Source organism: Choloepus didactylus, chromosome 18, assembly GCF_015220235.1.
Source record: "Choloepus didactylus isolate mChoDid1 chromosome 18, mChoDid1.pri, whole genome shotgun sequence".
NCBI lineage: Eukaryota > Metazoa > Chordata > Mammalia > Pilosa > Megalonychidae > Choloepus > Choloepus didactylus.
In genome coordinates, this window is record NC_051324.1 from 33,520,530 (window position 1) to 33,536,898 (window position 16,369).

The following is a 16,369-nucleotide window of genomic DNA, read 5'->3' on the forward strand; positions in this document are numbered from 1 at the left end:
AACATAACACAGTGACTTGGAGAATATGTGAGTAACAAATGGCTTTTTCCTTTTTACTCAATACTCCAAACTAGAGTGTTCTTCTGTCACATTTCTCACTGTTTTTAGCTTTCTTTTCTATTTTAGGAGTCTAATGCTCTCAGTGTTCTGCACTGCCTAAAACTGTTACCCCTATATAAATCCCTTCCTCTTCCCTCTCCTCTGCCCTATTTTTGTCATTCCTTCCAAACTTATCAACTCATCTTTATCACTACTTTCTTCTAGAGGATGAACCATATATTCATTATATATTGTAGAATCTTAGAGTCACTGGCTCTTTTTTACTGTATTGTTTGTTTCTGGCTGTTCTGGAAAATTTATTTTCTAAACATCAAAAGATCCCGTTTTGTTTTTATTGACTTCTGGGTCTGAAACTATCACAGAAGCCAGTGTTTTCAAGAAGGTAGGTCTCTAATAGCTAAGTTTTCATCCATGGTAAGAAATTTCCTCACTTTCTCTGAGCCAACAATTCCTAAAAGGCCTATGTGGCACTTAAAGAGAATTTTATTTTAAGAATTTTGATTCCTTCTGAGTTATATGAGTGGCTCATCATGTTCCAAAATAAGGGTCAGGATTTACCTTTTCCTCCATCAATGACGATGCTACTCCTTTTATGCCACACACACATATATATATGTAGTGTTGGTTTTGGAAAAGTGGAAGACAGCACAGAGTAATGAAAAAAGTACTAAGCTAGGAATCAGGAAACCTCAGTTCCTGATCAGGTAAGAAATAATTGCACAATACAACTCTGAGCAAGTACAAAACCTAAAGGGACCCCAGAGGCTTCATCTGTAAATACAGAGAAGAAAGAAGCTTTTAAGTGCTTTCTAACTCTGACATTACATGATAAGCCAGTAATAAAACCTGTACATTGACAGTAATATCTGCTCCCTCATAGTTCTCAAAAAGGAGGAAAATAACATATATACAATGATGAATAAAAAAGAATTCACCATTTCTCCCCATTTACATTTTTATAGAGATTTCACAATGTAGGGGAAGAAAAACAAAAAAGCCTGGCTAGTTGAAGAGGAAATGGATCATCAGTGAAGTAAGATCCCATGAGCAGAGAAACAATTATGAATTCAAGCTCAAGTGGATCATAGCAAATCTGAGGCAAACCACTTGTGAGAAGGGATTGCTTATTTTTCCTGCTTCCCATGGTCTCTGATCTTTTCATTTAGGTACAGACAAAATTTCATTCCACTATCTGAAACATATAGTCTGCCCTCACAGACAATTAGTAATTCACAAAAGTAAATATGTCATTTTGTAAAGAGAAAACACTACAGCTTAGTGATATTTTAGGTAGGGAGACTAAGTCTAGGGCAAAATAAAATTATCTGACATATTAAGAACACCAGTATTTATTTTTAACAAGGAATTTGTCAAAGTTGTCATAAATATACTAGAAAAGTAAATTTAAATCACTAATTATTACTGCTGCTGCTGTTACCATCATTACTACCCCTACCCTCATATAGGGCTTTTTATTTGCCAGGTACTGGGCTAAGTGCTTCAGTATATTAATTCATTTAATCCTCAAGCAACACTATTGAAATAGGTACTATTATTCATCTCTTTGTTCATTCATGGAAATGAGGTAGAGAAAATAAGCAACTTGCTTAAGGTTATATATCAAGTGACAGGGTCAGGACTTCAACCCAGGATATCTGTCTCTGGAGTCCAAGCTCACTACTACTACTACTATTCTATATTGGTTTCTAATAATAATAGCTAATGCATATTGACTGTTTATTATGGGCTAGATACTTTTCTAAAACACTTCAAATGTATCAACTCATTTAATCTTTATACTACCTTATGAGGGAGGTAATCATTACTACTTTTATTTTTCTGAAAGGGAAAACAAAGCTCAGAATGTCACTTTAAAAAAATCTGCATTTAAAAGGAAGTTACTTTTTATTTAGTAAAGAACATTTTCTAATTAATACGTATCTTCAGAAAGAACTGCTATTGTTCCACTTACAGCTTTTTCCCCTCTAATTTATTAAATAAATTGTCCTAAATAGCTAACTCCTTCCCCTCTACATGAGCTAATATTTTCTCCAGGTTTCTCATAATACTTGGCCTTCATTTTTAAATGGACTTTCTTTATCTAACAGACATATTCTAGACCACAAAATAGAATGCCAGAATGGGGAAAGGAATATGACAGTTAAGGGTAGAGTCTTCCTTCTATATCTCTCCTTTATTGCTCTCCCCTAATTGCTTTAATGCACAGAAGGATTATGGCAGGCAAGAACAAACTAGGTCCATTTTCAGCAGTGCACTTCTGTTTATAAGGGACATGCTGCTAAAAACAAGACTTCTATAATGTTCCTATAGGGAACAAAAAGTAATACTCCAAAGAACAAGAAAAAATAATTAGGTGATTTTTTGGGTCTGTAGTCAGTAAGACATTTATAACCATTCATTCTAAGACTTAAGAATAATATAAAGACCATAAAAACATCCCCAAACTAAAAAATAAATATTTTCAATTTGCTAAAATGCTTTAGTAACATTTAGTAAAATTGATGCTTTACCCCAGCATTCTCATTTTCTACCTACACTATCCTTGAAGTCATCTGCCTACTTTTACTCCTTCAATGACCAAAGTCTGTTTTTCCAGTTAACATATTTTACATATGAAAACATACTGCTAAACTCTGCAAAAGGGAGAAAGAATCTGGCAGAATGATAAGGTAACATTCAATCTAATTACCAATCTTTAGATAAGAAACAATAACAGAAAAGGACATATAGGAAACATATGAATCCAATTAGAATTCTGGTTAGTAATCATTTGGCAACTGACAATGAGACATCAACTGCCTTTCAAAGAAAGGAGAAATTTGTTTCCTGGCATTATTCTTTTCAGTTTTCTAATTCTGAAAAAAATTCTTTCTGTTTTAAATAGACTCTAGAATATTCAGTAATGAAGACTTACTCTTTAACATTTTACTTGGACAATGGCAGATTATCTTTTAGAAATTCTGGGTTCTAATGTTAGTTCTGAAATTAACTTTCTTGAATAGGTCATCATTCCTTCTTACCCAAGGATCTTCAATTCTGATGGAAAGAGCCGAACTAATAAAAGATGGTGTGAATGATATAGTCTAAGAACACATGGGTTTTAAAGTCAATCCTTAAGTTTGATCCCAAATTTTTCACCCTGAGCAAGATACTCAGGTTACTTTTTCTCTCAGCATCAGGTTCTTCATATGTAAAATGCGTATAATACCACCTTCCTCACGGGGATGTTGTGAGGATTCAATGAGATGTATTAGTTGACATATACGTATGTATATGTATTTATGTATGTGTGTGTGTGTGTGTGTGTGTGTGCAGATATATAAACACATTCACATCCCCATTAAAACATTCCTTGCAGGGTTATTGCAAGGGAGGAAATTTATGTCAAAGTGTAAGCACGAGACTTAGTCCACAGCAAGTATTGACTAAATATTCATTTTTTTACCCCATTAATAAATCTTTATCAAAATTAGACCATCTTGTTACTGGTGAGTGGTCATACAAAGTTTGGTGGAGCTGAAAATTCCATGAAAAATGTAGATAAACAGGAATCTTACTTACATATTTGACATATTCTTTCCACTGCTGCCACCACTGCATGGAAATGATAAACCAATTGTGTCCTGGTTGCAGACCGTATCTGTTCTCTCTTTCTAACCATCCTCTGTACATACAAAAGAAAGTCAATACATCAAAGGAAGTTGTGTGGAACAGATAACCATGACACCTACAAATTATAATTAGGAGTCTTTACAAAGGAAAGCCGTGAAACAAATATATGTACTCAGGAATTAGCTACAATAGTGCTTAGTAAAACATTGTTTCCATTGATAAGTGACTTTCAAGAGTCATAGGACCATTATCAAGCATTACACTGACTTTTTTTCCAATGGCTTTATTGAGGAATAATTTACATGCCATGAAATTTACTTGTTTTAAGTGTACAAATCAATGATTTTTGGAAAATTTAGTCGTGAGGAAGCATCACCAAAATCCAGATCCCTCAGGCCCATTTTCAGTAAATCCTCATCACCATCCTTAACCTGAGGAAACCGCTTCCCTAGTTTCTGTCTCTATCAAATTGCCTTTTCTGCACATTTCATATAAATGGTTTATTTCTGGATTGCCATTCTATTCCATTGGACTATATGTCTGTCCTTATGCCAGCAGTACACTGTTTTGATTATTGTAACTTGTAATAAAGTTTTGAAATCGGAAAAAGTCCTTTGACTTTGTTCTTTTTCAATATTGTTTTGGCTATTTGGATTCCCTTGCAATTCCATATGAATTTGAGAATCAGATTTTCCATTTCTGCAAAAAAGGCCACTAGATTTATAGGGAATATATGGAATCTGTAGATCGCTTTGGGGAGGATTGTCATGTTAATGATACTGTCTTCCAATCTATGAAAATGGGCTATCTTACAATTTATTTAAGCTTTCTTTCTTTAAGCAATAGTTTGTGGTTTTCAGTATTCAAGTGTTTCATTTCCATGCTTAAATGTATTTCTATATATTTTATTAATTTCAATGCTATTGCAAATGGAAATTTCTTAATTTCCTTTTTGGATTGTTCATTGCTGGTGTATAGACACATAACTGATTTTGTATACTGACTCTGTACCCTGCAACTTTGCTGAATTTATAAGCTCTAAGAGACTTCTGTGGATTCTTTAGGATTTTTTTTATATAAAAAAATATAGGAATATGGAGTTTTAGGTCTCCCTTTCCAATGTAGATCCTTTTATTTCTTTTCTTGCTTAATTGTTCTGGCTAGAATTTCTAGTAGAATGTTAAAAGAAGTGGCAAAAGCAGACATCTTTGTCTTGTTCCAGATCTCAGGGAGAAGGCATTCAGTCTTTCATCGTTAAGCACAATGTTAGCTGTGGGTTTTTCATAAATGCCCATAATAGGTTGAGGAAGTTCCCTCTATTCCTAGTTTAAGCGTTTTTATCATAAAAGGGTGTTGGATTTTGTCAAATACTTTTTCTGCCTCAATTTATATGATCATGTGTATTTCCCCCTTCATTATATATTAACGTGGTGTATTACAAGGATTGATTTTCTTATGTTGAACCACTTGGACATGATACATAATCCTCTTAATATACTGCTGGATTTGGTTTGCTAGTATTTTGTTGAGGATTTTTGCATCTATATTCATAAGGGATATTGGTCTTTAGTTGTCTTTTCTCGTGATGTCTTGTCTAGCTTTGGTATCAGGGTAATGCAATTGAGTTTCCAATTTTCTAATTTTTGGGAAAGTCTGAAAAGGATTGGTGTTAATTTTTTAAATAGTTGGTAAAACACACCACTGAAGACATCTGGTCCTATACTTTTCTTTTTGGGGAGGCTTTTTTTGTTGTTGTTGTTGTTCTTTTTTTTAATATTCATTTTATTGAGACATATTCACATACCACGCAGTCATACAAAACAAATCATACATTCGATTGTTCACAGTACCATTACATAGTTGTACATTCATCACCAAAATCAATCCCCGACACCCTCATTACCGCATTCACAAAAATAACCAGAATAATAATTAAAGTGAAAAAGAGCAACTAAAGTAAAAAAGAACACTGGGCGTCCTTGTCTGTCTGTTTGTTTGTTTGTTTCCTTCCCCCACCTTTCCACTCATCCATCCACAAACTAGACAAAGGGGAGTGTGATCCCCATGGCCCCCCCAATCCCACTGTCCCCCCTCATAAGCCACATTTTTATACAATTGTCTTCAAGATTAATGGGTTCTGGGTTGTAGTTTGATAGTTTCAGGTATCCACCACCAGCTACCCCAATTCATTAGAACCTAAAAAGGGTTGTCTATATTGTGCGTAAGAGTGCCCACCAGAGCGACCTCTTGGCTCCTTTTGGAATCTCTCTGCCACTGAAGCTTATTTCATTTCCTTCCACATCCCCCTTTTGGTGAAGAAGATGTTCTCCATCCCACGATGCCGGGTCTACATTCCTGCCTGGCAACGTGGAATATGACTCCCTGGGGAGGCTTCTGATTACTGATTTAATCTCTTTACTTGTTACAGCTCTGTTCAGAATTCTATTTCTTCTTGAATTAGTTTTGGTAGTTTTTGTTTTTCTAAGAATTTGTTCATTTCCTCTAGGTTATCTAATTTGTTGGTGCATAATTGTTCATAGTTTTTTCTTATCACTCTTTTATTTCTGTAGGGTTGGTAGTAATAGCCCCACTTTCATTCCTGATTTTAGTAATTAGACTCTTCCCTCTTTTTCTTTGTCAGTCTAGCCAAAGGTTTGTCAATTTTGTTGATCTCATCAAAGAATCAGCTTTTGGTTTTGTTGATTTTCTAGTTGTTTTTCTAGTCTCTGTTTCATTTATCTCAACTCGAATCTATTATTTCCTTCTTTATGCTGGCTTTGGATTTAGTTGGCTTCTGTTTTTCTAGTTTCTTAAAGTTACCAATCTGATATCTTTCTTCCTTTTTAATGAAGGTGCATATAGTTATACATTTCCCTCTGAGCGCAGCTTTTTCTGCATCCCATAAATTTTAGGATGATGTGTTTTCATTTCAAAGCATTTTATAATTTACCTTCTTCTTGGACCCACTGGTTTTTTCAGATGTGTTAATTTCCACATATTTCTGAATTTTAATTTTCCTTCTGTTAAGATTTCTAGCTTCATTCCATTGTGATCAGAGAAGATACTTTGTATGATTTCAGTATTTTTAAAGATATTGGGACTTTTGGATGGCCTAATATACAGTCTATTCTGGAGAATATTCCATGTACACTTGAGAAGACTGTATATTCTGCTGTTTTGGGGTAGAATGTTCCATATTTGTCTACTAGGTCTAGTTGGTTTATAGTAGTGTTTAGCCCCCTACTTCCTTACTGATCTTCTTTCTAGTTGTTCTATCCATCATAGAAAGTGGTACTGAAGTCTACAACTATTTTGGAGAACTGTCCATTTCTAATTTCAATTCTATTTTGCTCCACAAATTTTGAGGCTCTGTTTTAAGTTACATATATATTTACAGTTATAATATCTTCTTGCTGGAGTGACCCTTTTATCAATATATATCCTTTGTCTTTTGTAGCAGTTTTTAAATTTATATTCCATTTTTTATATTAGTATAGAGACCCTATATCTCATTTGGTTACTATTTGCATGGAATATTTTTTTCACATTCAACCTATTTGTGTCTTTCAATCTAAACCAAGTCTCTCGTAGAAAAGCATATAGTTGGGTCATGGTTTTTTATTTATTTATTGTTAAATCTATTTTGCCAATTCTTGCCTTTTAATTCAAAAGTTTAATCCATTTAAACTGAAATTACTTACTGATATAGAAGTACTGACTTCTGCCATTTTGCTGTTTGTTTTAAATACCTCACATATTTTTTTTTCAATTCCTCCATATTACTGCCTTGTTTTGTGTTTAAATGATTTTCATGAAGTATACAATTTTGATTCCTTTCTCATTTCCTTTATTTTATATATTTTAGTTATTTTTTTAGTGGTTACCCTGGGATTACAATTAACCTCTTAAACTTACAGCAATTTATTTTGAGTTACTACTACCTTAGCTTCAATAATACACAAAAATTATGCTCCTATAGTGCCCCACCCGTGCCTTTGTATACTGTTGCTACCACAAGCTACTTTTTATACATTGTGAGCCCATTAACACAGATGTGTAATTATTATTTTATTCGTTTTGTCACATCATATAGTGAAAAAAGGAGATGCAAACCAAAAATATGATGCTGACTTTTAAATTTACCTATGTAGTTATTTTTACCAGTACTGTCTATTTCTTTGTATAGCTTTGATTTAGTATTGTCTTTTCATTTCTGCTTGATGAATTCCCTTTAGCATTTCTTGTAAGCCAGGTCTACTAGCAACAAAATCCCTCAGCTTTTGTTTATCTGGGAATGTATTAATTTCTCCTTCATTTCTGAAGGACGGTTTAACAAGATATAGAATTCATAGTTGACAGTATTTTTCTTCTGGAACTTTAAATATACCATCCCACTGCCTTCTGGCCTCCATGGTTTCTGAAGAGAAAAACTGTTAATCTTATTGAAGATCCCTTGTACATGATGAGTTGCTTCTCCCTTGCTGCTTTCGAGATTTTATCTTTGATGTTTGATTAAAAATGTGTCCCTTTACATTTATCATTCTTGGAATTCATGAGTTTCCTGGATGTATAGATTCATGTATTTTTTAATAAAATTTGTGAAGTTTAGAGCAAATAATCTTTCTGCCTCTTTCTCTTTCCACACATTCTGAGAGCTCCATTGTGTATTCGTACACTTCACGATTTACCACAGGTCTGTTCCACAGGACTCCACTCCTTTATCTTTATTTATTTTTTAACTTTCTGCTCCTCAGACTGGATAACTTTAGTTGTCCCAGCATCAAGTTCATTTGTTCTTTCTTCTGCCTGCTCAAGTAAGCCCTCTAGTGGATTGTTCATATCAGTTAATGTACTTTTTTCAGAATTTGTTTGGTTCCTTTTTATAATTTCTATCCCTTCCATTGATATTCTCTATTTGGTGAGACATCATTCTCCATCTTTGTTCTTTGAGCACATTTAAGACAGTTGATTTAAAGTCTTTGTGTAATAAATTCAGTGACTGTACTTCCTCAGGGATGATTTCTATTAAATTCTCCTGTGATGAGCTAGAATTTCTTGTTTCTTTGCATGTTTTATAATTTCTTGCTGAAAACTGGACATTCTGAATATTATACTGTGGTAATTTTGGAAATATGTTTCTTAATCCTTTTCAATGTTTGTTTTTATTGTTTGTGTAGGTTAAAGTTGTTCGTTTGTTTAATGACTCATAAACTATTATTTTAGAGTCTGTACTCTTGGTTACATGTGGTCTCTGAGCCTCTGTTCCTCTAGCTTGTGGTCAGGTGGTAGGTATACTTTATTGAGGGTATCAATTTTATTTAAAAATTTCCAAAATTTACAAACACTGTATACTCACTGAGCAACAACTCCACCTTCTCCTCTTTCCCAATCTTCTGTTCACCTTTAATCTACCTTCAATAGAAATGTGTTATTTCTAGATATTTCACATATATTAAATCACTCAGTATTTGCCCTTATGTGTCCCTTGCTTATTTCACTCAGCATAATGTTTTCAAGGTTTATCCCTGATCCAGTTTGTCTCATAACTTCATTCCCTCCTACAGCCAAATAATATCCCATTGTGTGCATGTGCCACATTTTGTTTATCCATTCATCTGTTGAGGACACTTGGGCTGTTTCCATCATTCAGCTAATGTGAATAATGCTGCTATGAACATTGGTGTACAAGTATCTGTTTGAGACCCTGTTTTCAATTCCTTTGGGTATCTGCCTATGAGTGGAATTACTGGATCATATGAAAATTCTGTATTAACTTTCTGAGGACCTATCATACTGCTTTCCTCAGTGACTAGACCATTTTACATTCCCACCAACAATGCATGAGGGTTCCAATATCTTCACGTCCTTGCCAATACTTATTTTTGATTTTGAAAAGTATAGCCAACCTACCTAAGCATGAAGTGGTAGCTCATTGTGGCTTTCATTTGCAATTTTTTCTATTAGCTAATGATGTTGAGAATCTATTCATACACTTATTATTTGTATATCCAGTTTGGGAAAATGTCTGAGGAACTGCCAAACTGTTTTCGATGGTGACCGTACCATTTTACATTTGCACCAACAATGAACAAGTGCTCCTATTTCTCCACATCCTCTCAAAAATTTCTTTATTTTCCATTTTAAAAATATTAGACATTTTATTGGGTGTGAAACGGTATCTCATTGTGATTTTGCTTTGCATTTCCCTAATGATGCTGAGCTTCTTTTCATGTGTTTATTTTCCATTTCTGTATCTTCTTTGGAGAAATTTCTATTCAGTCTTTTGCCAGTTTTTAAGTTGGGCTGTTTGTCTTTTAGTTGGGCTGTTTGTCTTTCTGTTGTTCAGTTGTAGTTTTTTTTTTTTTAATATATTCTGGATATTAAACCCTTAACAAACACCTGGTTTCCAAACATTTTCTCCCATCCTATAGGTTGTCTTTACTTTCATGATTAAGTCCTTTGATGTGCAAAAGGTTTTCATTTTGACTAAGTTCAACTTTTCTAATTTTTTCTTTTGTTGCTCATGCTTTTGGTGTAGAGAAACCATTGATTAACACAGAGCTCTGAAGATGTTTCTCTATGTTTAATTCTAGGAATTTTATAGTTTTACTTCTTAGGTCTTCGATCTATTCCGAGTTAAATTTTTGTTTACAGCATGAAGTAGGGGGTCTAATTTCATTCCTGTGCATATGAATACCCAGTTTTCCCAGCAACATTTGTTGAAGAGACTGTTGATTCCCCATTTAGTGGACTTTGATACCCTTGTCAAAAATCAACTGGCCATACAATTTGTTTCCCTTAACTGCTCTGGTGAGAACATCCATATAATGTTGAATAAAATGGTGAAAGTAGGCATCCTTGTCTTGTTTCTGATCTTAGAGGGAAAGCTTTCAGTCTTTCACTGCTGAGTATGTTAGCTGCGGGTTTTTCATAAATGCCCTTATCATGCTGAGGAAAATTCCTTTTACTCCTAGTTTTCTGAGTATTTTTATCAAGAAGGGGTACTTGATTTTGTCAAATGCCTTTTCTGTGTCAACTGAGATGATCATGTGTTTTTTTACTTCATTCTATTAGTGGGATGTATTACATTAAGTAATTTTCTTATGTTGACCCACCTTTGCATACCTGGGATAAATCCATTACTTCATCACGATGTATAATTCTTTTAATGTGCTATGGCATGTGGTTTGCTAGTATTTTCTTGAGGATTTTTTAATCTAGCAGAAGGTGTATTCTGCTGTTGTGGATAAAGTGTTCCATATATATCTGTTAGGTCTAGTTGGTTTATAATATCATACAAGTCCTTAATTTCCTTATTGACCTTCTGTCTAGATGTTCTACCCATTATTGAAAGTGGTGTATTGAAGTCTCCTACTATTAATGCAGAACTATCTACTTCTCCCTTCAAATCTGTCAAATTTGCTTCACATATTTTAGGTCTCTGCTATTAGATGTATACGTATTTATAACTGTTATGTCTTCTTGTTGAATTGACACCTTTATCAGTGTATGATGTCCTTCTTTGCCACTTGTAACAGTTTTGATTTAAAGTCTATTTTATCTATTAGTATAGCTACTATTTTAGTTACTATTTTTTGTGGAATATTTCTTTCCTTCCTTTCACCTTCTACCTACTTGTGCCTTTGAATTTAAGGTGAGTTCCTTGCAGACAGCATATCATTGGGCCATGCATTTTTATCGATTCTGCCAATCTCTGCTTTTGACTTGAGAGTTTAGTCCATTTATATTCAAAGTAACTACTGATAATGCAGAACTTAAATCTTCCATTTTGCTACTGGTCTTTGTAAGTCTTATAATTTCTCTGTCCCTCAATGCCTCCATTAATACCTACTTCCATATTTATTTGATTTATTTGACCATTTTGAGTTTCTTCTCATTTCCTTCTGTATTTGTTTTTCAGACATTTTCTTGGTAGTTACCATGGTCTTAAATTTAACATCCTATGATGAAGACAGTGGAGATGCTTCAGGGCTCCGTTCCCCTACAGAAGCTTTGAAAAACCAGCAAGAATTGACAGAAACATTTTTCTCAAAACTCCAGAAAACAGTTAAAAAAGGACTACAGTAACAAGCCGAATGCTGGTTCAAGAAAAAGGCAGGGAAATGTGGCAGGATATTGTGGCACCTGGGCTTGCCTCTCTGCATTCCCTCACTGGCTAGGTACAAAGCTGGACTGTATTCCTAGCACAGATCCCTAATCCTGGTTCTGGAAGAAGCAGCATAACCCTCGTGCACATATTGAGAGGATGTATGTCTGCCCCAATCTGTCTGGTGGGTAGCCCAAGGGACTCACTGTTCCAGAACTTGTAGAAGGTGGCTCACAGATATCTCCTACCGACCACTGTGGGAAAGCAGTCAAGATGTGCTGCCTGGAGCAAGGGATGGCTGGCTATAGGACACACACTACAGTGCCCAGGACTGTAAGGAAACTGTTTCCTAGGGAAAAGGGGACATTTGTAATTTTGCAAACAGTGCATTCCTACGGCCACATGTGCATGTCCAAGACAAGAAGCATATGCAGAAAGGATCATCTATGCGCTGACCTGGAGCTATTCTCTAAGCTCAATGTATGGCCAAGCCTCGAAGGAGAGCACTGGCACAGGTCAGTCTGTGAAGACTGGGAAAGGTGTTTTCTTTTTTCCTTTCTTTATATATATATATTTTTGGTTAGCTCTTGGCATTCAATGAAAACTCTGTCATAATACAAATAGACACAAACTTAAAGAAAAGAAGACTCAGAGTTTAAATTCCAGCAATAAAACACTAAAATATCAAAATGCCCAAGTGTCAACAAAAGATTACAAAACATACAAAGATAAAGGAAGTGATGGCCCAGGCAAAGGAGAAAATTAAAGCACTAGAAACCACCAATGAGAGAGATCATATATGGGATATACAAAAGACTTAAAAGAAAAGAAAAGAAAAACGGGTCCTAATATGCTCAAAGAACTAAAGAAAATCAGGGAAAAGACAGATGAATACAAAGAGAATATCAAGAGATGGAAATTATGAAAAGCAATTAAACAGAACTGAATACCACAATAATAGAAATTAAAAGTTCTTCTGAGTGGGTCAACGGCAGATTGGAGCTGGCAGAGAAAGAATCAGTGAACCTGAAGATATGACAATTGAAATCATTTAGTGTGAGGAATAGAAAGAAGAAAGAATGAAGAGAAGTGAACAGAGTGTAAGGAACCTGTGGGACACCACCAAACTTACCAATATCCACACAGTGGGAGGCACAGAAGGAGAAGAAAGAAAGAAAGGAGCAGAGAGAATATTCAAAGAAATAATGGCTACAAACTACAAACTTAATGAAAGATAGAAATATATACATTCAAGGTACCGAATGAACTTCAAACAGGATAAACCCAGGTAGACTGACAGCGCGACATTTTATAATCAAATTGTCATATGCCAAAGATAGAGAATTCTGAAAGGCACAAGAAAGAAGACACCTGTCACTCACAAGGGAGTCTCAATAAAATTAAGTGCTGGTTTTTCATTGGAAAACACGGAGGCAAGAAGACGGGGTGGGGGGTGACACATTTAAAATGCTGAAAGCAAGAAACTGCCAGCTAAGAATTCTAAATTTGGCAAAACTGTCTTTCAAAAATAAGGAAGAGATTAAGACAATCCCAGACAAACAAAAGCTGAGGGAGTTCATCACTACTAGGCTCATCCTAACATGAGATGCTAAAGAGAGTTCTGCGGGTTAAAAGGAACAGATACTAGAAAATAAGTCAAAACCAAATGAAGTAATAAGTATCTCCAATAAGGGTAACATGGGTAAATAAAAATACCAGTACTATTGTGTTTTTGGTTTGTAATTTCACTTTTTACTTCCAATATGATCTAAAAGACAAATGCATAAAATGTAATGATAAATCACTTGTTTTGGAATCACTATGTATAAATATGCAATTTATGACAAAAACTTATACAAAGGTGGGGAGATGAGGGATGTGGGAACAGTCTGTATATACTATTGAAGTTTAGTAGGTATCTAAGCAAATGAGAGTGTTACAGATTTAGGATGTTGAATTTAAGCCCTTTGGTAACTATAAAGAAAATAATGGAGAACATGTAAGATCAGAGAAACACTAATTAGAATACACATAGACACTGCCCCATAATCTTTCTCTGTCTTCATCTAAGCCTCATCTAATTAAATCTAATTTGAATTGTAAATTAATCCTTAACTTTGCTAGGAATGTACTTTAACAAAAATATTTCAATATGAACTATTTTGGAGAAAGAGTTTGATTGCAATGATTAATTAATATGGGACATGCTATTACTTAGTACTATATTTCACATGTTAGAAACTTCAATTATATAGTGAAAATCACAGAGTTAAATTCAAACTACAAACTTACCTAATGATTTGTCCTTCCTCTTCTGGAGTAGCTGGTCTTAACCCCAGAACTATGTGACACACCTAAGAAAAAAATGGTCAATTATACTTTAACTGATTGGAGCCAATGACTAGACTACATAACGTTTCACATTCTCTGCTGCCTGAGATCCACTTTTTAAATGGAAACTTGCACCGGTGAGAGCTTTCACCTGATACATTATCAAAGACTTTTAAACAGTGGACTTGAGCAAATTTTAACTTGAATGTTTTTAATTAAACAATTCCAATGAGGTTAACTTCCAAATATCTATATGGGATAGGGAAATCCTAAAGAGAAAAGAAAAGAAAAAACAAAACACTTTTCAGAATACTTCATTGATACTCTATATTTTAATGTAATGTTCTCACAGGGAATATGATTTTCTTTTCTGAAATTGAAAAAGTCCATCATTGTGCCAGTTTGGATGTATTAACATCCCCCAAAATGCCATGTTCTTTAATGCAATCTTGTGGGGGCCAACGTATTAGTGTTGATTAGGTTGTAATCTTTGGATTAGGTTGTTTCCATGGAGATGTGACCCACCCAACTGTGGGTAATATCTTTGATTAGATTATTTCCATGGAGGTGTGGCCCCACCCATTCAGCATGGGTCTTGATTAGTTCACTAAAACCCTATAAAAGTTCACAAACGGAAGTCAGAGCAGCTGCAGCTGAGGGTAACATTTTGGAGAGGACCGTTGAAAGCAGACTTTTCAGATATGCTAACCCAGAGTTTGCTCCAGAAAAGCTAAGAGAGGACAAAATGCCCCAAGAGCAACATTTTGAAGAATGCACAGGAGCTGAGAGAGGAGCTGGAACACAACCTGGGATCAGCAGATGCCAACCAACCACGTGCCTTCAGGGTTTTTCCGGATGCCACTGGCCTTCCTTCGGTGAAGATATACTTGTGTTGATGCCTTAATTTAGATATTTTCATGGCCTTCAGACTGTAAATTTGTAACCAAATAAATGCCCTTTATAAATGCCAATCTATTTCTGGTACCTTGCATAAGGGTAAGCATTAGCAAACTGGAACAATCATGCTACTTGGGGAGGAAGGTAAAGGGAAGATGAGGAGGATAAAGGCAAGGAGAAGATGAGGATAGTATTTTAATTTTGACACCTCTAGAGAAAAATGATTGCCATTAACACTGAATATGTCTTTTAAGGCTCATTTCCTCCTCATTTATTTCTGTCTCCTAAATAACACCATAAAAAACTTATTTTTTTAAATACTTTACCATGAAAATTCTCAAGCATACAGAAAAGCTGAAAGAAATTTTACAGTGAATACCTACATACCTACAACCTAGATTCTACTATTTATGTTACTATACTTGCATCTATCTGTCCCTCAATCCATTTTATTTTTCTGATGCATTTCAAAGAAAATTGCAGACATTAAGTCAGCTCTCTTAAATACATCATCAAGGATCACTATTTGTACATTAATTACAGTTCAACATCTTTTTAGTTTTATTTTTATGTAAAATTTACATAACAGTGAAATGTACAAATAATGTTTTTGAGATTCATCCATGTTGTATCAATGGTTCATCCTTTTAACTGTTGAGTTATATCCCTTTTCACTGCCGTTTGCTTATCTACTCTACTACTACTCATGGATACCTGAACTTTTGATACTGTTTTATCCATAAGCCTACTTTAAAAAAATTGAAATATAATATACCTTCATAAAAGTGCCCAAATGTTAATGGTACAGCTCAATGACTTTTCACAAAGTAAAGACACCTATGTAACCATCACTCAGTCAAGAAAAAGAACATTACCAGCTCTCCTGAAGACCTGGCCCCCTTTCCGTGCACTATTGTATACCTTCAAACTATTCGCTACCCTGAATTCTATCACCATAGATTGACTTCATCTGCTCTTGAACTTTAAAGTCCAGTATTCTGCACTCAGCATTATGCTTGTAAGATTCACCCATATTGTGGGTAGCACTATTTTACTTATTTTCACTGTTGTAAAATACATGATTGTGCCAGTTTGAATGTATTATGTCCCCCAAAATGTCATTATTGTTGATGCAATCTTGTGTGGGCAGACGTATTATTGTTGATTAGATTGTAATTCTTTGACTGTTTCCATGGAGATGTGACTCACGCAACTGTAGGTGATAACTGATTAAATAATGTCCATGGAGGTGTGGCCCAGTCCATTCACCATGGGCCTTGATTAGTTTACTAGAGCACTATATAAGCTCAGACAGAAGGAGCAAGCTTGCTACAGCCAAGA

The 16,369-nt window shown here is 34.7% G+C and overlaps 1 protein-coding gene across 5 annotated transcripts in view; it reads right to left on the minus strand.

The window, feature by feature from the left end:
• The window catches only part of USP32 (ubiquitin specific peptidase 32), a 333,441-nt gene that overhangs the window by 63,539 nt on the left and 253,533 nt on the right, over window positions 1-16,369 (minus strand). For all 5 annotated transcript variants that reach the window (XM_037809640.1, XM_037809643.1, XM_037809642.1 and 2 more), the window contains 2 exons: window positions 14,093-14,154; window positions 3,643-3,745 (listed from right to left, as the gene is read on the minus strand). In XM_037809640.1, the coding sequence (XP_037665568.1) occupies window positions 3,643-3,745; window positions 14,093-14,154 (165 nt within the window). The remainder of the gene's footprint in view (window positions 1-3,642; window positions 3,746-14,092; window positions 14,155-16,369) is intronic.